Genomic DNA, 26,221 nt, shown 5'->3' on the forward strand with positions numbered 1-26,221 from the left:
TAAGTCCTGAAAGGGCCAAATGTGTCCAATTGGCTGTCTGGCGTTTAAGAATGACCATTTTGAGGACGTAAATAAAGAGCAGCTTTATAGTTGTTCTTTTCATACTCAAAAGTCTGGATGACATTGAGAACAGATGAAGAAGCTTTTTCTATAAGCTTTTGACAATGCATGCAAGCTCCATGGACAACTTGATCATGAGAGCAAGGCTGTGTATGGAATTTTAGAAGATTGGTTCCCTGAGAAGAAGAAACCTTTAGTTGTGGTTAAACCACTGCCTTCGGATGTTCTGGAGTGTTCTGTCTCTGTGGAAGTAGCAATGTTTTTCCTTTTTTATTTTGTACTTTGATAATTGTTGGAGGAAGTAATTCTTTTTTCCTAATAGAGCTAATGTCAAGGTTCCATTCTGTAGGTAATTTTATTTCTGATCAGTTAATACAGTCAGGTAAGAACATCTGAGTAACTTCATGAGATTTCATAATAATAGTCTGTGCTTTATCTGTTGAAGAATTAACTCCTTCAATCAACTTGGGTATGGCTAAAGACATACAGCAAAATACCATTCTGTATTGGATAGCTAAATGTGCAGAAGATGCTTTCATTTGTAATCCTATAGTTCTAATGTGTAACATTAGAAGGTCTGAAAAATAAGGATCATCAACTGCTATGACATAATTAGGTCTGAGTTCAAAGAATATTGGACCATTAGACAGAGATGATACTGCAGCTCCTACTATCATGTCTTGTAATTCTAAATGTCTAGTGTCTAAAACTGTTGCTATACAAGAAGCATTTAATCCTTCACGAAACAGAGGAATAATATCTATGGCAATATAGCCGAGATGTAGATAAGGGTATTCAATTTTGTTTTGTTGTTTTTGGATTTTGGGATAGACTAATGATAGCAAATTCACATGCTGATCTTTTGAAAGAGAGTCTCCAACAGTTAAAATACCTTGGTCTTCGATGAACATGGTAGATGCCTTGAACTTGAAAATTCTATTTTCCCCATAGATTTGAGATGCACCAATTTCTGGAAGAATCCATTTCGAACTGGGTTGGGCTTCATCAACTATGATTGTAGAGTTCCCAAGAGACTTGTAGCGTTCTGAGAGATGTTTGAAAGTAGTAGAAAATGCATTCCCAACTTGCTTGGATGCCATTTACTGGACGTGAGAGGACGGAAGTGCTCGAAAAACGGCAACACGGTACATACAAAGCCTCAATGCCTTACAGATGAGCTATGCCTCGTTATGTCACTGACTATCTCACTTCACTCAAGTATAGGAATGAAAATACTCTGCTCAGATGAGCTATGCCTCGTTATGTTACACATTAGAACTATAGGATTACAAATGAAAGCATCTTCTGCACATTTAGCTATCCAATACAGAATGGTATTTTGATGTATGTCTTTAGTCATACCCAGGTTGATTAAAGGAGTTAATTCTTCAACAGATAAAGGACAGACTATTATTATGAAATCTGATGAAGTTACTCAGAGGTTCTTACCTGACTGTATTAACTGATCAGAAATAAAATTACCTACAGAATGGAACCTTGACATTAGCTCTATTAGGAAAAAAGAATTACTACTTTAAAAATTATCAAAGTTCAAAATAAAAAAAGGAAAAACATTGCTACTTCCACAAAGACAGAACACTGCAGAACATCCGAAGGCAGTGGTTTAACCACAACTAAAGGTTTCTTCTTCTCAGGGAACCAATCTTCTAAAATTCCATACACAGCCTTGCTCTCATGATCAAGTTGTCCATGGAGTTTGCATGCATTGTCAAAAGCTTATAGAAAAAGCTTCTTCATCTGTTCTCAATGTCATCCAGACTTTTGAGTATGAAAAGAACAACTATAAAGCTGCTCTTTATTTACGTCCTCAAAATGGTCATTCTTAAACGCCAGACAGCCAATTGGACACATTTGGCCCTTTCAGGACTTATGGAAAAAATGGATTCTCTTCAGCAAACCGCAGACCAATTACTTGTTTTATGTCAACAGACACAGAAAAATATTATTGTGAAGCAAGCTACTAATGTATCTTCAGCAGTAGTACATACGCCAAGGATGGCTACAGATTGGTCTACCTTCTCCAACAAAAGGCTTTATAAAGGATGGACTTCACACTTTTGTTCACCAGCAACTAACGCATTGAACATGCACATTTCTAGCAAAGGGAAAGAAAAAGAGATTATACCTACGGGTGAAGGTACTTCTACTCATACTTCTTCTACTGAAAGTCCTAAAGCCACTACATTTGATGAAAACGATTTGTTCTGCTATGAAAATCTACAAGATGAAGATGATTCTGAAGATCTCTTACAACAAATCCAAGACATATATTGTCAACCCACTGATACATAGTCTCAGACCCCCACAAAACCTTCACTGTTTCAAAAGACAGTATATCCAGGCTCTACAGCATTAGAACTATCCTAATACTTGGAATTGATGTTTCCTGACTGGTCAGATTCACATTACAAATTAGCCTTTGATGATATCGATCTTGACCTAGAAAAGATCAGAAGAGTTCGGGAAGAAAATCTTGTTCTTGAAAATATGCCACTGTGCATCGACCCTGAACAACAAGATGATGAAGACCTTACAAGGAATGTTCATAACCGATTGAACTCTAGATATATGGGTGAAAGTATTCTACAGACACCACCGGATCTACCCACTGTTGAAACACCAGCGTGGTATCCTAGGGATCAGGCTTACTTTGAAGAAAGAATAGCCTACACCTTCACATCTTCAGACGAAGATAGTGACAGTGCGATTGAAGAAGAATTCACACCCATCAATCCTCACAGGTCTAAATCTCCCACTGGTATTCTCAGAGCACAAATAAATGCACATCATTCTACTATGCAAACTGCTTCTTTGAATGCAACTACATCTGGATCTACCTCCAAATCATCTCATACTAAATTTTACACTAAAATTGGAGTTCCAGAGAAAGTTGGAAACTTCTCTATCTGGTCCATAGATGGGAAAACACCTGAAGAAATAAAACTTTTGAATCTACATGATGTATGCATATGCAGGACAGAAAATAATGGAGAAAGCCTAAACTAGCAGGATTGACATTCTAAATGCCATTACAAATGGATTTGTCGGTGGAATCAAGTATTGATGGACATCAATACATCCAGAGGTAAAAGCAACAATAGCACAAAGTCCAGATCCCGAACAAATATTCGTTGAGTTACTACTAGGAGAACTAGTAGGAAACAAACTTGATGATGTTCTAGAAGCTCGTGAAGCATTCTTCAAATCTAAGCTTTGCGACCCTTGCTTGTATAAAGAATACTTGATATGTATGAGGGATTTATTGTATGAAGGCTTAGGAGCCCATGATAACACCATGAAAGAACATCTTGTGTGTTCTTTTCCAAAACCTATTCCATTCTACTGTAAAAAGAAAATGAAAAATGAAAATAGGGATTTCACAGATAGTGTTCGCCAGATTATACAAACTATAGAACAAACAGTCAAAGAAGTTTGTCAGCATCAGAAGATGACACAACTCAACCAAAGGTTTCCTCAATCTATATACAAGCAAGCAGACAAATTCCACATGGAATTCGGATGTGACAAATGCTCATGTGACAACATACCAAAGTTCAGACATCGTCACAATTGACATCACTATCTCCCCAAGTATCATAGAAACTATTTTCATAGTAAGTGTTTTTTCAACAAACAAGATGGTAGAAATCCAAAGTATTCAAGATACTCAAGAAACTCAAAAAATTCCTACAAATCTTCAAAAGAAAAATCACAGTATACACAAGAACATATAGATGAAACAAAGAAAAAGAAATTGAAATGTTTCATTTGCGGAAGTTCGTCTCATCTGGCGAACAAATGTCCAAAAAAGAAAGAACAGGCAAAAGCAAAATCAGCCAAAGTGAATATGATGCAACATTACATTGACTATGACAGCTGTTACTCATATAACAACTATTCTGAAACAGAATACTCATATGATAGTGAGTATGACACTGGTTCTGATAAAGAAGATGACAATGAAGAAGAGATAGACTCAGAGATAGACTCGTATGAGACAGAATCTTCTAGCTCAGAAGTTTCTGATACAACAGACTCTTCCACCTCATGGCACACTGTTGAGGAAGACGAAAACACTACTGAGGAAGCAGGTACAGACCAAGAAGAAGAAGAAGGCGACACTGTTTCTGTTACTTAGGCAACAGAAGTCACGAATGAAGACACCATCATTGCACACAATTTTCATCCAGTCAATGCGCATAAGTCTTATTTCTCAGGAGGAAGAAAACCAAAATTAATGGCTTCAGCTTTTACTGCCTATCCAAAAGATCTCAAAGGCAAACAAAAGAAAGATGATTTCTCTGAATCATCTGACACCTATGATATTGAGACAACGTCCTCGAAAACTAAAAAGACAAAGGAAAAAATAAAAAAAGAATTTATCTCTAATCCCTATGATTTGCCTAGACCAGAAACTTTAGCTCCAGAAACAGAAACTCAGGCAAATATGTTCATACCACATAAATTAGAAAGTCTACATTAGCCAAGGACTGCATCTCAGCTGCTACAATCTACAACAAATGCTACTCGAAATACAGGAGAAGAAATGGTCAACGCATTTTTCCAAATGCAACAAGAAATTAAGTCCTTATGCAAAGTGTACAGAAGAATTCTCTCTAACTAGAAAGATCTAGCAGAAAATACAACTGATATCCTAAGGGAATTACAAGAAATGCCTTGTACTCTCCAAAGAGGGCCTACTTCTACAACCCCGGTAAACGAGATCAGACTACATAAGGCACGTACTTTCAAAGTCAACGCCTTGGACACTGGTGGACCCATTCCCATGGTATGTGTTTCAACTTAAAAATATGCCACAGTTTTCTTTACATGTTGATGCTCTACTAGACACAGGATCTAGTCTTACTATTGCTCCATTTGAGCTCTTTCCCAGAAAATGTATAAAGGTTTCCACACCTATTATAGTAGAACTCTCCAATAATAAGAAGATTACACTCATCCATGTAACCCAGGCTTATCTCCACTTTGATAAAATCAAAGTACCAATAGAAATTCAGCTTATGAGACAAATGAAATATGATCTTCTTATTGGCACGGATATCCTACAACATCTTGTCCCATACACCTTTTGGTCAACCAAATTTGGCATCACCTACAAACATCGGACAACAGAACTCCCTCTACTCCCTCGGATTGGTAGATTAATCTACTCAATCACAGAGACAACTGGTCATGACAAAGCAATTGCTAGAGAATCTTGGCTACGGAAAGAAATGAAAAAGCATGAAGAACAGATCACACACTTGCAACACAGGCTAGGATAGTTCATGCATGAAGAACTAATGATGTACAAGGAGAAACAACAGAAATATGCAATCTCTCTACCCATACAACCACATGCAATTCCTACCAAGGCAGTATATCAAGGCATGAAGGAAGAGGATTTAATGCTCTGTAAAGAAGAGATACAATCTCTCCTGGAAAAAGGATTGATTGAGCCTACAAATTCCCCTTGGGCGTGCCAGGCTTTCTATGTCAACAAGCACTCCGAGCAGAAACGTGGCAAGAAGAGAATGGTTATAAATTATAAACCATCTAAGAAATATCTCATCGGCCATGGACATCCTATCCCTCTAAAAGATCTATTGCTAAAAAGGATAAAAAAGACTAATGTATTTAGCAAGTTTGATCTTAAATTTTGGATTTTGGCAATTATTCCTCAAAAAGGAAGACAGATATAAGACAGTCTTCTGTGTTCCCCATGGACACTACCAATGGACAGTCCTTCCCTTCGGCATTAAAGTAGCACCCACTAAATTCCAGGAGTGGTCTGATGTAATTTTTGGGAATTTTCCTTTTTGTCTCACATACATAGATGATATTCTAATATTTTCTGAAACTATTGAAGATCATCTAGATCATCTATCCCAGGTTGCCACTGCAGTCGAAGCCGCCTGCATGGTATTATCACCAACCAAGTCCCTCATGTTTCAATCTACTATTGATTTTCTTGGCATAGAAATTTCACAGGGACAGATCAGACTGGAAGACCATGTCTTGAAAAAGCTTGTAGATATGCCAGATACTCTCACATCAGTCAAACAATTACAACAATTTTTAGGTTGCTTAAATTGGGTTAATTCCTCGGCACCCAATATTGCAAACTACACGAATGACTTATATCCCTTATTACGGAAAGACAAGTTCCACTGGGATCCCATTCACACTATAGCTGTACAACAAATCAAGCAGCTAATCAGCAATCTTCCCCCCCTAAGATTGCCCTTCGGACATCCCTTAATGCTGTATACGGATGCATCTGATGCTGGGTGGGGCGCTGTCTTTGTGAAGAAGAAAAAGAACCAATCACACTTCACCCATGTAGATATGCTTCAGGGATTTTCTCTCCCACTCAGAAAAATTATCCTTCGTACCAAAGAGAAATCCTCGCCATGATTAAAGCCATAAAGGCTTTTCGGTTCTTTGTAGAATTTGTTCCTTTCACCATCAGAACAGACTTAAAGCATGTACCTGGCTACTTAACCAAAAAGGCACCTAATGAAATAGGGAACAAAAGACTTCTTAGGTGGTCACTCTTTTTTGATGCTCTTGACGTCACCTTCGAGCACGTACCGGAAATCCATAACACTGTAGCAGATTTACTTTCCCGAAAACCACCTTGACGTAACCAACAGACATGTTGTACAATATTCCTTTACTTTTTCAAAAGCCATTTATCTGTTCCCGCCTAAAGGCTCCAATGTAACTTTATTGATTCCCTCTCCTTTCAACCTTTGAGCGGGAAACCATATGCTCAATTTCATATGCCTATAAAAGGCTCTCATTTGTAACTCTTGTAAACACGCAATAGAAGCAATCTAAGCATTACTTCAGAGAGCAAGTCTCAAACAATACCAAGTCTTCATATCTTCTTGTCTTGACTCTTGCCCTTCATATCTGCACCTGCGCATACTGGTTTATATGCATATATCATTTCATCTGAGCTCTCATTCTTTTGGTTGATTCTTAAGAGGATGCTTCTTTGATCTCATCAATCACTTTCAACATAAATATTACTAAGGGTTGCATGTCTCTTTTGCAGAAGAAAATTTTATGCGGTTGTGACATGATAGTAATGAGACACTTGTGTATCCCTAGACTATTGTGTATATGTGTTGGCAATTCTTTATAGATGTACTCGGGTCATATCAGCCCATGTTAGATAGAATTGTTGATGCTTAAGTTTGTGTTTTATGAGCTGATTTGGAATAAGGTTTTTTGAGAAGTGGATGCGATGATGGAAGCGTAGAAGACTGTTGTAACAGATTGCACAACACAAGAGAAGAGACAATATAAGAAAACAAAAGCACACCACAAAGGAAGAACTGAGAGATATGTATCGGCAAGCACTGATTCCCTCTAGAATAGGATTGGGTCTAGAAGATTGTAAATGATGAATGATATGGTTGAGGAGAGAGGTGTATAAATAGACAATAGATAATGCAAATGATGTATCAAGTCGGCTAACAATAAATTTTGCCAAGCCATAAATGCAATAAATCAAATGAATAATGATCAAAACATGGCTAGAATAAATTGTTCTACCTAGCCCACCATTGCACATGGCTAAACTCACTCATGAGAAAATGCTAACACACTCTCAGATAATGACTCATCAGAGTCCATACAAATAAAACCACTAGAGTAGAACCATGGATACCCAAGCAATGTTTGATCAAGCCACTACCAAGGTGCCTTGGAGGGAACTTGATGTCTATGTCAATCGTACAAGAACTTGAAAATAGAGAGGAATCATAACATCTCATTGTGTCCGTCAAACATCGCCTTTGGCTAGGTGGTGAAAGTAACCCCTCATGTGAGCTTGGATTAGGAGCCAATCTCGCTCTTTGTCAACTAACATGCCATCATGAACTCTTTGTCAAGTAATCTCAACTAGATGAGCCTCTAGAAGCATGAACTCCATGTGCGGAAGTTAATCTTGTATCTATGTAACACAAAGTAAGAATGATTGGAACCTAGTTGTCCACGTCCTTCGATCCCCTCCCCCCAAACTTTCTCCTCAAGCTCTCTCACCCCACTCCATCAAGCTCTCCTTTGTCATATCTCCATTATACCTTCACTTTCAATCTCTCTATCCTCAAGCTCTTAACATATTAATTTCTGGCATAAAGTCTCTAAATGTTTAAAGCGAATTATTTTAAGTTCCAACATTAGGTATAGGTATTAAAATTATATGTAGAATTTTTTTCGTTGGATGTAGGTTCTAGATTGATTAGTCCGATTAGTAGCGTATTAGTATTAGAAGGTAGTAATTTGATGCCATTTGATGTGGCAACTTTGGATTGGAAGGTGTCCTTTGGCTCGGATTTGATCTGTTAGAGTTGTCTATAGTGGCCAAGGGAGGCAACATTTGAAGCTTCTCCCAAATTGTTGAAGCTATTCTATAGGAGGTGACTACCGGTAGAAGATCTTCAGAGATACGTTAGAGAAGAGCAGAATACACGGAGGCATAATCCAAATCCCATGTAAGCACAACTTCCTTTTTGTTGATAGTGACCCGATTATTTGGAGGAGGAAGGGGAGTTTAGGCCGATTAGTAGCTCCTAACCAACAATCCATGTAAGATAGTCACAGCCATGAATTTTATCGCCAATAGAACAGTAGGGAGGAGCCATTTGGAGAGGATAGGAAGAGAAGATAGAGAATAAAGAGAGAATACAACCAACCATAGTGCAGACTGCATTGTTAGGAGTTCACATGCATTGTAAAGAGGAGCTAATCACAGAACGGTTACAAAGTGCAGGAGGATTAGAGTGATGTCAGCCAAAAACCATAATTAGAAGCCACAAACACTGTCCCTCAGCTTGCAAGGGCACTAGTTGCTGAAAATGCAAATGCGGAGTGCAAAACGCAGACAGTAAGAGCATGAAATGCAGCTTTTCAGCATTAGAATATTGACAAAAATCAAAACACAGACTTCAGCATAAAAATGCAGAAGGTTGAAGGCTGCAAACGGGCAGAAAATACCCAAAAATTGGTTGCACAGGCTTTGACAGATAGAAGAAGGCTGATTTGCGCGAGAAATTGTGGAGGGCAGATTCTCCACTATAGAAAATAGCATCCAGAGCTCAGACATGGATGTCTGATACCATGTGGGTGCTGTGATGGAAGTGTAGAAGAGAACAAAAGAACACCTGCAAAGGGAGAACTTATGCTCAAGAAATGGAATCCATATTCTAAATATGACACAATGGCATGCAAGAGTGAGCCATTGGCTGTGTGGGCACTAGCATTACTTCCCTCTTTGGTATAGGACACATTTCGCAAGATTGCAGATGATGAATGATATGACTGAGGAAGACGGAGCCATATAAATAAGCACTAAATAGTGCAAATAGTTCCATAGGTCGGCGAGCAGTGAATGTTGGTTGGCCAGCCATAAGTTCCATAAATCATATAAATAATGATGTGAAACAATGCTTAAAATAAACAATAATACCAAACCTTTAATTGCACATGCTCAAACTCACTTATGAGCTGACTGAACTGCCAATAGGTTTGTCTTGATAAAGCTGCTTGTTTGTATGCTGATATTTGTGTGGATGAGGATGATGGACATTGGGAATTATGCTTGCTTCGTGGAAAGGTGATGTCATCAAATTGATTCCGAAGGTTGCCTCACCCTCGGTGCTTAAGCATTGGAGACCCATTCTATTGATGGACAATATAACATGTGCAAGCTCTTTGTCATAGTCTTGGCTAATTGTTTGCATGCACATTTTTTTAGGATTGTGTATCTAGGCCAATATGGCTTTATCAAGGGGAGAAACATTTTCTTGGAGAAAGTTGTAGATTACTTGGAGTGGTCTTTACTTGCCCAACTTATATAGCAGATGGGCTTTTATCCTTAAATGTCTCACTTGATATAACCTATTACAAGGGGTGCATTCTCTAGAGTCATGCTTAATATTGGTGTTAGCAGTCCATTTGTTCTATGTCACGTAGGGCTAGCTCTTGAGTCCCTTGTTTTTGGCTCTTGCAATGCACCTTGGGAAACTGAGGCTTGTTTATTGGCCAAGCATTGGCTGATGATACTTTTATGATTTTGAAGGCTATTGGGATTTTCTTCTCAAAGCTTTAGATATATGGGACTTATTTGTTCAGGCATGGGGGTTGTATATACACACCTCCAACCCTCATTAGTTGTATAGAATGCGATTTGCAGACGTTGGGGTGGCAAGGGGAGGTCATACCCAAACAAAGTATTGCACAAGACTTCAGTTATCAATTGGATCGATGGAAGGCGAATTTATTTATTGGAAATTGCAATCATGGCCTTTTCACATGCAGCTTAGACAATTATGCTGCCCATGGTTTCTATTATTTGCCGTTGTTACCTTGTTCTAAGAGTAGCTTGAGAGATGTTACTTTGTCAATGTGTTCAATGCTTTGCAAAAAGGATTCTATGCACTTTGGCACAACTTGGATTATATGGGATCACATTTGTACACTTGAGTAATGCAGGCTAGTGTAATTCTAGAGCACTTAGATGGTTGTTGTTTCAGGCTATGTGGTTTGGCCCACAACCATGGGTCTCCATCACACACTTCTTTCTTGAAGATATGGGTATTGTGCATGGGAATACAAGCATGCAAGGCCCTTGGTGGCATGTTCTCTATGTTGATTAGCTTGTCAGTCTTAAATCTTCAGTCTTATTGACTCAGTTGGTGCGCACATGGAAAGAGGTGCTTCACAAATTTGAATGGCATCTAAGTAATGATTGTTTGCAGGCCAACTCGATGCAGGCTGAATTGTTGGTTGTTTCTTGGGAAGGGAAGTGACATGCTATACCTGGGTTTAATGGTATGGCACAACCGTGGATGAATTTCTATCGATGATGCGACTTTCCTTGCACGGCAAATTTTGATATGTGTTTGGTGTGTTTGGCAGTCATTCCATGTCCGTAGAGGATATCACAACTTATTGCACACTGTTACATCATCCTTGTGGGATTGGCAGCCGTCCTTGGGCTTCTTTTGGATAGACCTTGGTAGGATTGCAGACTTTGGAGTGTGCCTTGCTTTATTAGATTTATCATTTGGTTATTAACGATCACGATTGGCCAGGAGTTGAGGGCAATCCCCTTTGGGGACTTCACAAAAGCATGAGATGGTGTAAATCAACAATATTGCAGGGATGGATCAACAAAATACCCTTTAAATGCAAAGTATTTCTTTGGGGAATGTTGATAGGTGGCCTTCCCCTTGCTTTAGCTCTTTGTCAACAGAATATGTCTAATGGCTTGTGCTTCTTTGGCACTAGAAGTGTGGAGACTTCTCGCCATAAGTTTATCTCTTGCTTGGTGGCAAGACATATGGTCCCTTTTGTCTCTCATATGGCACTGTGTGGTGGGACCTATAATGCATCCTATTGATTCGGTTTTTTGCTGGCCCAAATTTTCAGATCTTGTGCAGCCACACATGAAGATTGTGTTTCACTTCTTGCGCTCGAAGATTTTGTTCCACTTCTTCCAGCCGCACATGAGGATTCTGATTCATTTCTTGTGCTTTTGGGGTTGTTGGCATAATTGGACCACCTGGAATGCCTTTATTTTTGAGTCCCATTCTAGTTTTCCAAGTCATATTTCTCGACTAATAGGGCTCCTTCAGTGGCGGCTTGATACCATGCAGCATGCAAGTGTTCTACCCCAGGATGATTTAGTCTCATGGCATACGGCAGTTTCTTGTGTTCCTTTGACATCCTTCTAGTCTACTTGTGACTCATCTTTGTTTAGTAATTAACCCCTTTGTGGAGAGAGAGAGAGAGAGAGAGAGAGAGAGAGAGAGAGAGAGAGAGAGAGAGAGAGAGAGGTTCATTTTATTCAACATACATTACAGAGAAGAGTAATTGGGTCATCAAAAGACAACAGCACAGACCTCTATGCAAATGTTAGTGAACAGCCGGAATACTGTGTCAATGCTGGCAGTAGTGGAAATGTAGCCCGTTTTATCAACCACAGTTGCGAGCCAAACCTATTTGTGCAGTGTGTACTGAACGATCATCACGACCTTAGCCAAACGCGTGTATGGTTGTTTGCAGCAGATACAATTCATCCTTTGGAGGTACGGTTTTTATGTCTGTTGATGAAAATCCAGAGAACTGTGTAACATGCTCTATGTTGTCATGTTTTGTGAGCTGGTGCACTGTCTTGGTTAGAGCAATTGAATTCATATATTAACAAGCAAGCAGGCCAGGTTTTTCCTGGATCTGTCGGTCTTCCGTTTTTTTCACGGCAAGTCACTTATGAAGCTGGGTATTTTTGGAGCTCGCTGAACTGAGATTTTGGCTTTCAAGTAGGATTTAGGGGCCAATAGAGTGTCATCTAACAATCGTCCATTATAACTTTTTTCTCCAAGTGAGTTCTATAAATATTCTTAAATGGTCAAACTATTTATATCATATGGAGCTCAAAGGAAACATATTGGGGTATTTTGATATTTTTATTAAGTAGCCCTAGTTATAAATGAAGGGTTCATAACACAGTGATGGTGAGGAGCCAATAGACAAGTTCCAAAATATTAATAAATTTACACAGATCAATTGTTTGACTCACATTAAGCTCCTTTGTAAATTTTTAAAAATTATATCATAATGTTGAATAGCTTAAAAATCTCCATCTCTTTTGCGAAATTGTCACTCAATTGGGGTGGGGTGCGTTTTCCTTTTGGGGGGCATCACTTTATTGGCCCCTTTACAGTACATAGTTGCCAATGTGATTCATGTGCTTTGAGAATGCTTGTGCATGTCCTAGGCCCTCTTGTTTTGATATTGAAATGAGCATGATTATATAGATATCGCAGACTCCTTGAAAAATCTGAAACCTCACAATCATGTCACCAATGGAGGATTACATTGAGCGTCATCCTACCATGATTAGATAAAAAAACGGTTGTCTTATAGATCAGGTGATGTAATGTCATGGCATCATGCAATGTTTTATCATCCCTCGCACAGGGAAGCAGTCACATAATGGGTGACATGACATATTATAACTCATGGTATGTCATTTCATTGGACAAACATAACGAAAGAGGACTGAGAATCAGAGCAAGTAGGTAGTTTAATGTTCTAAAGTTGAAGGATGTAAGCAGTCCTTAGTGATGGAAAATAAGGATTCAAAGATAGGTATTTGTCTAATCGAATGAACAATGAGCAAATGAGGTTTTTGCTGTTTTGTGTGTGTGTGTGTGACGACAAAAGAGAGTGAGTGTATTCATGCAGAGATTTTGTTGATGCAGGAGTTGACATATGACTATGGCTACGAGGTTGGAAGTGTGGTAAAGGATGGTAAAGTTGTGGTTCTGCCCTGCTATTGTGGTGTCCATGGCTGCCGAAAAAGGCTTCACTAGTCACTTGATATTGTGGGTGCATTTTGATTTTTGTAAAATATGGGCTGGCTCAGCATCAGCCAAAAAAGTATGCTTGTAATCTCTGCTGTTTCTCTGGCTTTGGTTGAAGATGTTTCGGCTCTCTCTCTCTCTCGGGTATTTTGTAAGGCCATCTACAGCGACAGCTGTGATTAGATGCCCAAGGGACTTCTTTCACTGCGCACAATACTGCAAAATGCCAAGATTACGATCTTGCAGTGTTTCTACAGGGTTTATTTTACGAAAATTGGAATTATTTTTCAAAGTTTCTGGTCATGCCCAGAGGCACGGCATAACTACAACCTGCCTCTAAATGAAGCTGAAGTCTTGAATTCTAACAAAGGTCTTTAAACGCTTGCATGGCAATATTTGGTCGGCTGTAAAGTAAATATCTATATTAAGGTCTTATTTTGGTAGGTTTTTTGCTTGACTTTGTAAAGGAGTCAAAAGTATTCAGAAAATTGAAACAACTGCTCTTATATGTAATTTGTTTTCTTGGTCATCTCTGTTGTTTAAAAAAACTAATGTTTTCAACTAAGTTCCTTCATTTAGGCCAAAGTATTCTTTAGTTGTGGGCTTGTGGCTGGATTTTGGATTATTCTATAGAAATTTAATAGAATGTTAAATATTACTTGTAAGGCTGACCATTGCAAGCTTACATATAGAACTGTTCACTCTTTACCTTTAGGCCATCCCATTGAATGCTATGGCATAGTGTTGATACTCGTACTTTGTACCTTACAGCTTGGGCATCTGCATATGATTAGCATGAAGCCTTCTCTCCTTCCTCTCATATCCATTGCCCTCTTGGAGGAATTCTAATTGTGGATAGCTGGGGTAGCAATTAAATCTGGACTTCAAGCTTTCAAATACCTTAAGCAAGCTTCAATCCTCATCCTTGTTCAACTACAACAAGAATTCTTGAGAATTAGAAGGATTGAAGCAACTCAATCATCAAGTACAAATCTTTTGGATTTGGCACTCTTAAGAAGTTAAGACTCTTCCTTATCAAAGCTATATGGGCTTCCTATAGTCCACTGCTTATCATAACATTAGATTGACCTTCAAGGAGTTGAATCCGGGCATCACTACGGAGGGAGCTCCTTCAATCTGCTATCAAGTACAAATCTTTTGGGCCTCATTCAGGCTTTATGAGCTTCCAAGTGTTCATGGCTCATTATTACAGAAAATTGAGCTTCAAGGAGCAATCAAGCACCGTGCATGAAGTTATGGTTGAAGCGAGGCTTAGTAAGGAGGGAATTCCTTGAATCCCATCTATGCGCTTTTTGTCTCAACTTAGCTTTAGAGGTCGCATGAATGTCTTTGCTCTTTTTTAATCTTTTTTTCGTTTTTTTTTTTCATCCATGTCATCTCGACTTGGTGTTAACATTACTTCCCTTTGAGACGGATGTCAGTCCCACGGCACTTTTAGTTGCTTTTGGGGTATAATAGGTAGCTGGCAGAGTAGTCGTGTGAGGGTAGGGTCACATGTAAACTCGGGTGCTTCTAAAAGCTCAGTAATGATTTTTGTTGGAGAAGCCAAATGTATAGTAAGTGGATGACGGGGGCCTTTGAAGTTGGTTTGTCGTCTTTGTGATGGTTGAAACAAAAACATGTGGTGCTCTACCTAAGGAGGGTGTCTACCTAATTGTGCTCGTGTTGGTGAAATGGGGAGTTGGTCTAACCATAAGCTATCTTGGGTGATGTCCCATACTTGAGGATCCCATTCGTGCAAAGGGAGGTGCGGTGCAAGTAGCTTAGGGTGACAGGTCTAACCATAGGCGAGTGTTACCTCCTAAGGTATGTCTTGCTCTTGATGGGCCCTAAGCGTGAAGTGGGGGAGTAAAAAGGGTTAGGGATTAGGAGCGGAGCCAGTCGATCGAAGCCATCGAGCACGCCTAACTTGAGGACCCTTAGGAGCAGTGATCGTGTTTTTGCAAGTGAGTTGTTTTGTACATTTCGTATGTAATGTTTTGCTTGTTCTTTTTATGCTTTTTTTGTTTTTGTTTTTTGTTTTTTTATTTTTTTTTAAAAAATATATAATAGTAATACATTGGTAGAATGACAGCAAGTGTCTAGTTTTCATCGTTTGAATTAGGTGGAGAAGGGGATCCGATGGATTTGCTAAAAAATTGATAGCTTTACATGTTTTCTTTCAGATTTATGTGGACGTGGAGGGAGGTGGTGGAGAGAAAAGAATGATTGCATCTAGTGAACTGGCTTTCGTTCATGTCTTCTAGGAAAGCTAGGCAAAAAGAGGGGAGGAGGCTAGCCCTGATCATCAGACGCGCCATGGTACAGCTGTCGATGACATTAGGGTTAAAGAAGAGGGAGGTAAGCATGTTCTTGTAGAGTCGGATCCTGCTTAAGTAATAATTTAAGTAACTTAAGATAATTACACGTAGTTACGAAAGTTGGATCAGGACATGAAGAGAAATCTGCGAGAAAATGTGTCATGGGGTCATCTAAGCTTTTCGAGTTGAAGAGGAGGGCATGTTCGAAAGAGACAACATTAGAGTTGTAGATGATAGGAAAATCATAACGCCCATGGAGGGTGGCATCAAAATTCACACCTACCTTACGAGAGTACACCATGAGCATGGGGTTGTTCCTCTCGCAGTGCAGGGTGTTGCAAAAAACCATCCAAGCAAGCATGTTGATCTCGCACACCCGCCTTCTCCATAAGGGTTGGCAATTATATCCCAGTACGGTATGTGGTACTTTAAAACACTTTGTTTTGCCAAAACTTCACTTTTTCATTTCCCCAAAGAGTGGGGGTCTTCTCCCTTTCATCCAGGCATTTTTATCCTAGTCGGTTGCCAATCGTGATCACCTCCTTCATCACCTTGAGCGGTAAGACCCTCCGCAGGCTATTGGACACGAGGAAGTTGAAGGTGAATGGGTCTTTTTCTCTTTATTGTCACTCCCAAACTACTAACTCTGCGTGGAATCCAACGGGAATGTCATTAGGGCACGGTGAGAGGGGTGCGAATGGCTGCATGACTGGGCTTGGCCCTTAGTTGCTTTCTAGTTTGTTCGACTAACTTTCTCCATGTTTCGCTGAGCGCGGCTTATCTCTCCGCAAATGGATCAACTTGTTCTTGGGAATGCGGCAAGGGGGGTTGTAGGATTACCTGTGCTCTGAATCTCCCCATATCGAATTCAAGGTCAGCCTTCTCCCCTTGTCGGTCTCCTTGTTATACCCCTTCGAAGCCCATTGCGTCAATTTCTTGGGGGTAGGTTGGCCAGTAGCAAGTACTTTCTTTTCTCTTCTAAGCTCAGTCTAACCTCCGCAGGTTGGGGTGGCATCTGCAGTCTTGCGAGCAGAGCTCTGCGTGCGACAGAGTTTTTCTGTACCACCTTCAATGACTCTCCTTCTGGGCGGGTGGTGTCCATTGGTGTGTTAATGAAGGCCTTTTGCTGTGCACTGAAGGTTGTGTGGGCGGCTTTTACTTTGCTCTTTGCGAGGATCTTTTCTTTCTCTACCAGAGCGAGGCATCGTGTCAGTGCCTCTTATTCATCTCTTCCAGGTGCGAGGTGCACTGGCCATTCCTCTGCTCTCTTGTTCATCTCTTTCATGCTCTCCCTGCTTCTGTACCAGGGTTACAAGTTTCTGCTCTTGGTCTTTCAGTTCCTTGCTCATGTTCTCTTGCTCTTTCTTTCCCAAGTGTAGCTCATCGGTCATAGACTCAATCTTTTGCTGCTGCTCTATCTCCTGCTTTCTCTCTTGTTCTTTGGCATTCAATTCCTCCATTTGCTCGATGTTGGCAGTTTTTGTCTTCAGTTCTTTATGTTGCATCAGGAGGAGCTTATTCTCTCTCTACATTTGCACAAATTCTTGATTTTCAATCTCCAGCTCTTGCTTATAGCTCTCCTCCATGTCCTCCTTGGCCTTCAATTCATGTTTGAGATCAGAGATCTCTCTTTGTTGCATGGCTATTATGCGGGTCTTTTCGAGCTGGAATGCAGCTATCGACTCCTTTTTCGCCAGCAACTCAACCATAGCTATTTTCTTTTCCTCCTTAGCCTTCTCCAGTTCGGAGAGCAGCTTAGGGACGTACTCGTCGTAATTGGTTGGTGGTGTCACTGTTGTGTGTATTAGAGTGGTTGAGGCCTCCACTTTTTGACGTCTCTTTTGCCTTGTAGCCGTGGTCTCCGTACTCTTTTCTTGGGCCATTTTTTTATTACTAAAATATTGCATCGATGCCACAAAGTTGGAGACATTTGCGCTGGTGGGGATGTTAGGGATGAGGGCGGTTGGTTTGGTGGGAGGCACCATGAGGATAGGGATAGGATGGATAAGGGCCTTGCCTTTGCCTTCAAGAACAATAAGCGGTGTGATTTCTGGTACCTGCATGTTGGAACCAGGCCCTTCTTTCCTCGGCGGGCTCAAGGCTCCCAGATCATCGGCTCCGCTCTACTGCTTGATCGATCGGCATGTAGCTTTCGCCAAGTTCTCCTCCTTCCTTCTCAGTTCCTCTTATTGCTCAACAGCTCTTCTTTGCCTTTCTTCTTCAGTTTTTCTGCACTCTTCCTCCAATTTGTCTTTTTCTTTCTTTTCTTTTCTTTTCCTCTTCTCGGTCTCTTGTTTTGATACCTTTTTAGCCTTGTTGACTTCTTCCTTTGCCTTTTTTTCTTTCTGTTTCTTCTTTTTTTCTCTCCTCGGCCTCCTTGAGGGATTTTTTTTTTGCCATCTCTGAATCCTCTTTCTCCTTGCGGCCTTCATCCTACTTCTTTTTCTTTTGTGACGTCTTCTTTTTTGGTTTCTTGGCTTGCTTTTTGCTTGATTGTTCTTCTTATTCTAGCCCTCCTCATCATTCTCGGTCCTATTACTGGACCTCTCTTGGTCCTAGTGAGGGGGTGACTTGTCAGGAATTTCTCCTTCTTCTTCTGCACCTTGTGTCTCCTTCAGTGCCTTCTGGATGAGCGCAATCAAAATGCTTCCATAGCCAATAAATGAGGCCTTGGACGAGGCATTCTTTCTTTCTGTGGCCTTGGAAGTTGGAAACTCTCCACTTGCTGGTGTACTTCCTAAAGCTAGTGCTTTAGCCGCTTGATCAATGGTTTTGCGTACATACCTGTTCCAGTCGACTTCATCCAAGGTGTGAGCTGCTACATTCTCCAGCACATGCACGTTGATTTGATGCATTAAGGAGTTGTAGTGCTGGCTAGAGAAGAACGTGTACACTAGCTTCGCTTGTAGTCTGGCTTCCGCACCAGGAGTGTCCTGGATGTTAATGTCGTAATTAGTTAGCACATCCTTCCTTTTCATTTTCAGCATGGCATAAACATCTCTTATGCTTTTTCTCTATCTTCGGCTCCAATCCCAATGCCTTTTCCACTATGGTTGGGTTTAAATGAACCTACATCTGTTTAGCATTTTCTCCCCTTCCGACTGTCACGGTGTCGCACTCTTGGTCACGGTTGTATGTCCTGAGAAACTCCACACACCGTGTAGTCAAGCTCTTGCGCAAATTTCTCAAGGTACTTGGTGAGGTTGCACTGCTCGATGACTCTCTTAGCCGCATTCTCATTGGCCACCACACCCTCTATGTTATGAATGGTTCAGAACTTGAGCTGGTTGTAGGTGCGGTTTTCAAGGGTGATTCGGTATTGCATACTTTCTTTCTCCGTGAACGGGAGTTGGTGGGCGCGGTTCTGCTGCGATATCTTTTGTTCCTGTCATGATCCCAAGTTTCCATTAACGCTTTCAAAATAATAATTTGTTGGAAAAGTCATAATTTACTGGAAAAGAAAGACTCTATATGTTTATTGAATGAAAGCATTAAAATCCAATCCAATGTATAATCTTTCCTTCAGACTTTAACTTTTTGTCATTTATTTCAAAGTTCTTGTACAATTTTTTCTCTTGCTTGTTTACGTGTTAATGCATTTTGCTTGATTTTCCTTGGTTTTAATATGATTAACCTCATCCCCCTCCCCTTCCAGCTTGAGAAGAATCCTTCTTAGGATTGAAGGTTAGGAGGTCAAGGGCATTCTGCAATGGGTCTAGGAGTTACCGACGTAGGAACCAAGTGTAGAAATCGGGATTGTACTCTAACTGAGCTTCACGGTCTAGATCAAAAGGTCGAATATCCACGTGTGTGATGTAAGTGAAAACATCTGTTAGAAAGTCACCGGAAGCGACGCGGCTAGCAATATGTAACTCTTCCTCAGTCAATATGCGATTGAGGTAAGGGTGTCCTTTGATATGCTCGTCCATGGGTCGGCCATGAAGAGTGGCTAACACTATACGAGGTTTGCGCGAAGTAAGTGGGGATGTACTCTGTTGTTTTGATTGCGCGACGCTGCTCAGCATTTGTCATGACTTGGCACCCTTCAACTTCCCATTGCAACCTAAGAGTGTATCAGTGCCTCAAGAATGGGGATTTAATATTAGCAAGTTTTGATAATTCTGCAAGTTCTTGGTTAGTGATGGAAAAAGTGGTTCGCTGATCATATGACGTGATGAGGCGCTATTTGAGGGCTTGCTCTTTCAAGATCTCGTTGTTGAGCAATTCAGGAGTGGAGTTAGCTACTTTTGCGAAGGCAAGTGCAAACATCTCCCAAGAACAAGACATCGTACAAACTTCGGTTGCAAAGGTTTCGGGCAGCAGGCCTAAGTCCAAGCGGTTGTAGCTCAGAGCTAGCTCTCTGAAAGTGGCATCTAGTCGTCTAAGGCAATCAACCACGTCATCCCCCGTATCTTCGGCTAGATCTAAGGCCAGTGTCAAAAATGATTTTCGCTTATAGGAGGGTTTGAGACGTGCTGGTGGTTGGGGTTTGATAGCACTAGAGCCTTTGACAATGAATAGTTGCGATTACAGATGGTCTTGAGATTGCGGTTAGACCTTTTGGATTAGGACTGGGAAAGTAGCAATGACGTCCGATGGACTGCTGCCTTTAGAATGGATTAGGGTAGTCGGATTGGCTCTAGTGGGTGATGACTTATGTGATGATGTCTGTCGTTTGGGCCGATAGGCTTGTTCGACTCTCTTGGGCATGTGCATGGATGAGCTTGATGGATGTGGATCTGGAAAGCGATGCGGCTTATGGTTTTGAGGTTCTATGGGACTTGGGGTGATCAAGCTTGAGGGCGGCGTACAAGTGGTGCCTTTGGCTGTGTGGGCTTTAGGGATCCATATCCAGGCATTTTCCTCATAGTAGCCTTGTGCATACAAGAGGGCTTTAGGGACCTATCTTTGCTTGATCAGGCGTCGATTTTTGTGACTGTCTTAGTTTCCTAGGTTTAGAGTTTCGGGTCTTATGAGGATGTGTGCGTCGACTCCTAAGCGGCGGTTGTGGCTGTTTAGGCTTCCATTGAAGCGTAGGTTGTTGGGCCTTAGTTTTTGCTGCTATGAGCAACGGTTCTTGAGAATTGGTAGATGGTGGTCGAGCACTACCTCCCTCCTTAGATTTGGCTAGTAATACTTCTACGGGTGGCCTTGCGGACTATGAGGAGGTCGTGCAGCCCTTGTTGAAAGCTGTAACAATGCGAACATTACCTATGGCGAGGTGGATGCGCTGCAACTCATAATCAACGTTGCAATGAGTTTACTTTTCGAAGGTTTGCCCTAGCAGCGACTCCGTGCCTACGTATTTGGTGTTTGGCAACACGTAGAAGATCATTTGAACAATCTCAAACGCGATAGAAATGGTGGATCTGCACTTGCCGAGAAGTGCGTATGAGCGGCATCCATATGGGCTTAATTTGGCATTAGTGGGCTGTAATGGTGGTTTGCTAAGTTAGCTCCAATGATCGTGAGTCAAAACATTGAAGTCTACTCTCTCATTGATCAAGGCATTGAAGGCGCATGTTCGCTTGGCAGTGACCGTGATGTGCAGGTATGTGTTTTACAGCTTCCTCATCCTCATCATCGATTTCAGTGATTGTGGTTACTTGTACTTTGACAGGCGGTTCCAACATTTGTGGCTCATGCAAAGGATGCATCGGAGGGTAGTACTTCTTGACACGATTGCCATTGAAGAAGCCAATTCTCTCGTCGTCTAGAGTCTCGAGCTCGACGTTGCTTGTTCGACTGATTGCACGAACTTTGAAAGGTCCAAGACCTCTAAACTTCATTTTTTGCTTGTCCCTTAACTGAGTATAGGAGCACTAAGTCGCGTTGCTTGACGTGCTTGTCAAACTAGTTCTTACGTTGTGCATTCTCACATATGAGCGCATGAATGGCTAGAAGGCGAGTCTCCGTCGAGTTCGACACTAGGCGTTGCGTCCATGCCTCCTTTCCTTCCCATCGTTCCTGAAGTGCTATTCTCAGGCTAGGCACGAAGAATTCTACAGGGAGAATTGCTTTGGTTCCGTAGGTCAACCTAAAGGGGGTCTGGTCTATGGCTGTTTTATAAGTTGTGCGGTAAGCCCACAAGGGTGCCATCAGCTTATTATCCCAGTCACTACGCGAGGCAAAGACTACCTTGGTCAGGACGTTGACAAGAATCTTATTCGTGGATTCTGCATGGCCATTTGCTTGAGGGTAGTATGGAGAGGATTTTTGATGGATAATTAGGAAGGTGGATAGGAGATGTGCTATCACTTCATTGATGAAGTGTGTGCCCTGGTCACTGACTAGTTCGATAGGACAGCGGAATCATGAGATTACCTGCTCCCACAAGAACTTGGCAGTCGTTCGAGCATCGTTTTTTTGTGTTGCTCTCGCCTCTGCCCATTTCGTTAGGTAGTCTGTGGCCACAGTGATGTATTTGGCCTGCGAATACTGTGCAGCGGGACTGATGGGTCCTATGAAGTCGATTCCCCATTTTTCGAAGGGTTGTCATACAATGATTAGGGTCAACTCCATTTGATTCTTGCGAATCGGGACCTTTGTCCTCTGACACTCATCACAATGCTTAGCAAATCGTGTTGCATCACGAAACAACATTGGCCAGCATAGTTGAGACTGCAGTACCTTGGGGGCCGTTGTGTCTCCACTAAAGTATCCACCAACAATTCCGCTGTGTGCCTCTGAGAGCACATCGTGCATCTCATGCTCGCATATGCATCTGCGCAGCAATCCATCTTGCCCTAGGCGATACAGCTAGCATGCTATCAACTGGTAGGGTTGGATCTTGAGAATGAGTCGCCTAAGTCTTGCCTTCTCTATTGGTCGCTTAGGTAGTCCGTGGTCAAGCACTTGGACTATGTCATCTATCCAATATGGCGTTAAATCAGCTTTGAATAAATCTCTCGCTGGAAAGGTTAAAGAGATGGGCGTCTGTTAATTCATCGGCAATGCCTTCTCCACAGCGACTTTTCCTGTGGGGATGCGTGACATATGGTCTGCCACCAAGCTATGTGTCCTGTAGCGCAAGGTTTATTCACTAAATATAGCAAGGCTTGATGGTCCACGAAAAAGATAAAGGGTGTAGCCAATAGATAATGTCGAAACTTCTTCATAGCAACCACCATGGCCAAGCCCTCTCTTTCTGTCATTTAGTAGTTCATTTTTGTCTCAGTGAGTTGTCTGCTAGCAAAGTTCATTGGATAGTCTAGATTGTGTTCGCCAAGTTGGCACAACACTGCCCCCACAACAAATTTAGAAGCATCGATATGCACGTGGAAGGCAATGGTCAATCTCGGGCTCGTAGAATTGGTGTTGTGGTTAGAGTCTTCTTTAAATCTTCATATGCTCGTTGGCATGCTTCAATCCATTCAAAGACAATCGGCAGCTTGTATAAAGGTTTGACCATCAACGTGTAATTCAGCACAAACCGCCGATAGTATCCCGTATGGCCTAGGAAGCATTGGACTCCCTTATAGTTGATTGGGGGTGGAAGGTCAACAATAACACTGACTTTCGAGAAGTCAGTGGCAATGCCCTTCTTCGACACCGCATGGCCTAGGATGCATCCATGCTTCACCCAAAACTGGTATTTTAAGGGCTTCAAGGAGAGACGATATAGGCGACACGGCTCAAAGATTGCTTGGAGTTTGTCTAAGTGTTCCATCCAGGTCTAGTGAATGTAGAGGTCATCGACAAAGAGTTCCAACTCTTTACGAAGCATGTCTTTAAATATGGTGCATATGAGGTGTTGAAAGTGGCAGGGGCATTAGTCAACCTGAAAGGCATGACTATGTAAGCAAAGACACTCCACTCAGTGGCAAAGGCAGTCTTCTGCATGTCGGCAGGATGCACTTGTACTTGATTGTATCCTAAGAAGCCATCCAAAAAACTATAGGCCTCCTTGTCCGCCACTCTTTCAAGCATGTGCTTGGTGTATGGCAATGGGTAATTGTCCCTCTTAGTAGCAGCATTCACCTTCTTGTGACGCACACTCTGATTTTTTCATTTTTTTTCCATCACGATGGCTATGGATGATACCTAGTTCGTGTGCTCAATTTCATAAATGAATCTCGCTCTCATCAGCTTATCAATCTCTTCCTTGACAACATGAGCGTGTTTTGGATTCATAGGGTACGGTCACTGCTTCACCGATGTTGCGTCTGGTGTCATGGGTATATTATGAGTCACTACACTCAGATCTACCCCTTTGAGCTCTTCCAAGGACCAAGCGAATACGTCTACGTACTATCGCAAGAGAGCGACAAGACTCGTCTCTTCTTCCTCAGTCAAGTCATCGGCGATGAAGGTTGGTCGGGATGTCTCCCCTTCCTGGGCTAGGTTCACCTCCTTGACCTTGGTTGGTCCCTCGATTGGTTCGCTCGTTTGCCCTTGCCCTTTGGCACCCAACAGGATCACTACCCTATCTCCTTGAATTTCGTAAATCTTGTAGGGAGGTCCTACGGTTTTCATTGTTCGTCTGTTCGTGTGTCCTTGGATTGTTTCGCCCTTTTCTGCTTCAATCATCTGCACCTCAAGTGGACGGGTAGGTCCCCTTAGTGCGTTGGGTCTTGGGCGGCCTAGGTATTTCTGGGTCGCTATCCGAACTTATCTTTGACTTAGAGTCGAAATCCTGTCTTTGCTAGAAGAGGTGGTCTCCCCTGTTAGTCGCAGTTCAGATGGTGATTCTGTCCTTTGCATTGGTGTCCTTCCTGGTTGGGCTAGGCCTACTTGCTCAAAGTCTATGGCTCCTACGTGTTCTAACCAGGTGCGATCACAATCTATGCGCATGACCCCTCGCTCTATCCTGAAGACACTCTTTTTCTATGACTTGGAGTCTGCCCGTATTTGTTCTATTTCATGTCTCTTAGTGTCGTATTCTAGGTATCTATCTCACCCTCACTTTCGTCATCACTAAAGGATTGACAGTCTTCGTAGTCGTCATTAGAGTACTCTGCATCAGACTGCTTGTTGTCTCCTAGGGCTTTGTATATCTCTTGTCGTTGATCATGGATTAGGGCCTAGTTGTACATGAGGTTTAAGTCATGCACCCTGGTCCATTGCAACTTGGATTCGTTTAAGAGATCCTGGAGTGGTTTGAAGTTTGCTGTTGGATTGTCAGCTAGCTTGTCCGTTAAGTATTCCAGAATCTCTTGGAGTTCTCTTTTGTTGTTTGGCACTTGGAAGGTGATGGGCTTAGGTCTCCCACAAAGGGTTCCTGCCATCATGCAAACTGGTAGGGAGGGCGTGTCGTTAGACTTGCCTATCATCTTGATGGCTTGCTCATATGCCTCATGATTCGAGAACGGCAGGTCGATTGTAGCAAGGACATGCATCCAATCTCCCTCATCCTCTAGGCATGGGATATACTTGGTCAAGGGCCCATAAGACTTCTTGACTTGAGCGTTACCTTTGAGCATCGCATACATGGCATCCAAGTCGATCGGTGAGGTCTTCCAAGTGTCCATCTCTACTCTCAGCTTACGTTCCGTTACTTAGGAAGATCAAGCCGTTACCCCAATCTTTGATATGTCTGGCATTGCGCATCCAGGGTCAGTGTAATAAGATATCATAGTCCACTCCCTTCATGACTATAAAGTCGATAGAGAATTGGACAGCTGGGATTTTCACTGGCTAGTTTTTAAGTACCCCGAATGGCTTCTCTCATGCCGTTTGCTAATGTGACATTAAACTGAGTGGTCTCAACAGGTGGGTTTCCTAAAGTCTGAAGTACTATGTGGCTCAGCACACTAACGCCAGCTCCCGTGTCTACGATCCCCTTTCTCGTCGTGTCGCCTAGGGCTAGGACCGGTAATACTGCATGCATGTTGGTGCCTTTCTAGAAAGCATAACGTGCAAGGATTTTGACACATAATATAGCGTTAGACTCGGTATTTGTGTTTATGCATCATGGTCGTGCAGATCAGCAACTTGTTCTCGTTTCTTAGGCTTAACGTCACAGGGGTGGTCAATAGCGTGGTAAGGAGGTCATTGGCTGCTTGTCTCTCTTAAACCGGATTGTCCTAGCTAATGGCCGTGATTTGCGGGCCTACAGCATCAAGGCTTGGCCTAAGCGGTGCTGCTTGTGGTGCAGTCGTATCTCCTGACTTTGGTCGAGGGGGTGAGACTGACATGCTTACACTGAGGAGATCATCAATCTCATCCTCTAGGATGGGCTCAACGTCCTTAAGTACTCTTGGGCCTCTTTCACCTAGTCCTTCACTTTCTCTATGGCCTCTAGTTGGCGCTGCGAATGCGGGTATCCCCTACCTTGGCACTTCCCTTTTTGGCCGTCTTAGGGGTTGAAGTTTTTGCCTCTACATCCGTGACCTTCTTTCCAATAGGTAGAGTTGTAGCACTCTCAGTTTTCAGTGCAATCTTAGCTTCCGACCTCTTTTTTCTCCGCCTGCGGCTCTTCTTTCCTATCAAGGCTGC

The 26,221-nt window shown here is 41.9% G+C and overlaps 1 protein-coding gene across 1 annotated transcript in view; it reads left to right on the forward strand.

The window, feature by feature from the left end:
• The window catches only part of SUVH4 (histone-lysine N-methyltransferase, H3 lysine-9 specific SUVH4-like protein), a 122,022-nt gene extending 108,088 nt beyond the window's left edge, over positions 1–13,934 (forward strand). Inside the window, exons 13-14 of the mRNA XM_087663711.1 lie at positions 11,961–12,185; positions 13,362–13,934. Coding sequence (XP_087519837.1) covers positions 11,961–12,185; positions 13,362–13,472 — 336 coding nt within the window. The 3' untranslated portion in view covers positions 13,473–13,934. The remainder of the gene's footprint in view (positions 1–11,960; positions 12,186–13,361) is intronic.
• The last annotated feature ends 12,287 nt before the right edge of the window (positions 13,935–26,221 follow it).

This window comes from Lygodium microphyllum, chromosome 23 (assembly GCF_053477565.2).
Source record: "Lygodium microphyllum isolate KBCC chromosome 23, Lygodium_microphyllum_v1.1.10, whole genome shotgun sequence".
Lineage (NCBI taxonomy): Eukaryota > Viridiplantae > Streptophyta > Polypodiopsida > Schizaeales > Lygodiaceae > Lygodium > Lygodium microphyllum.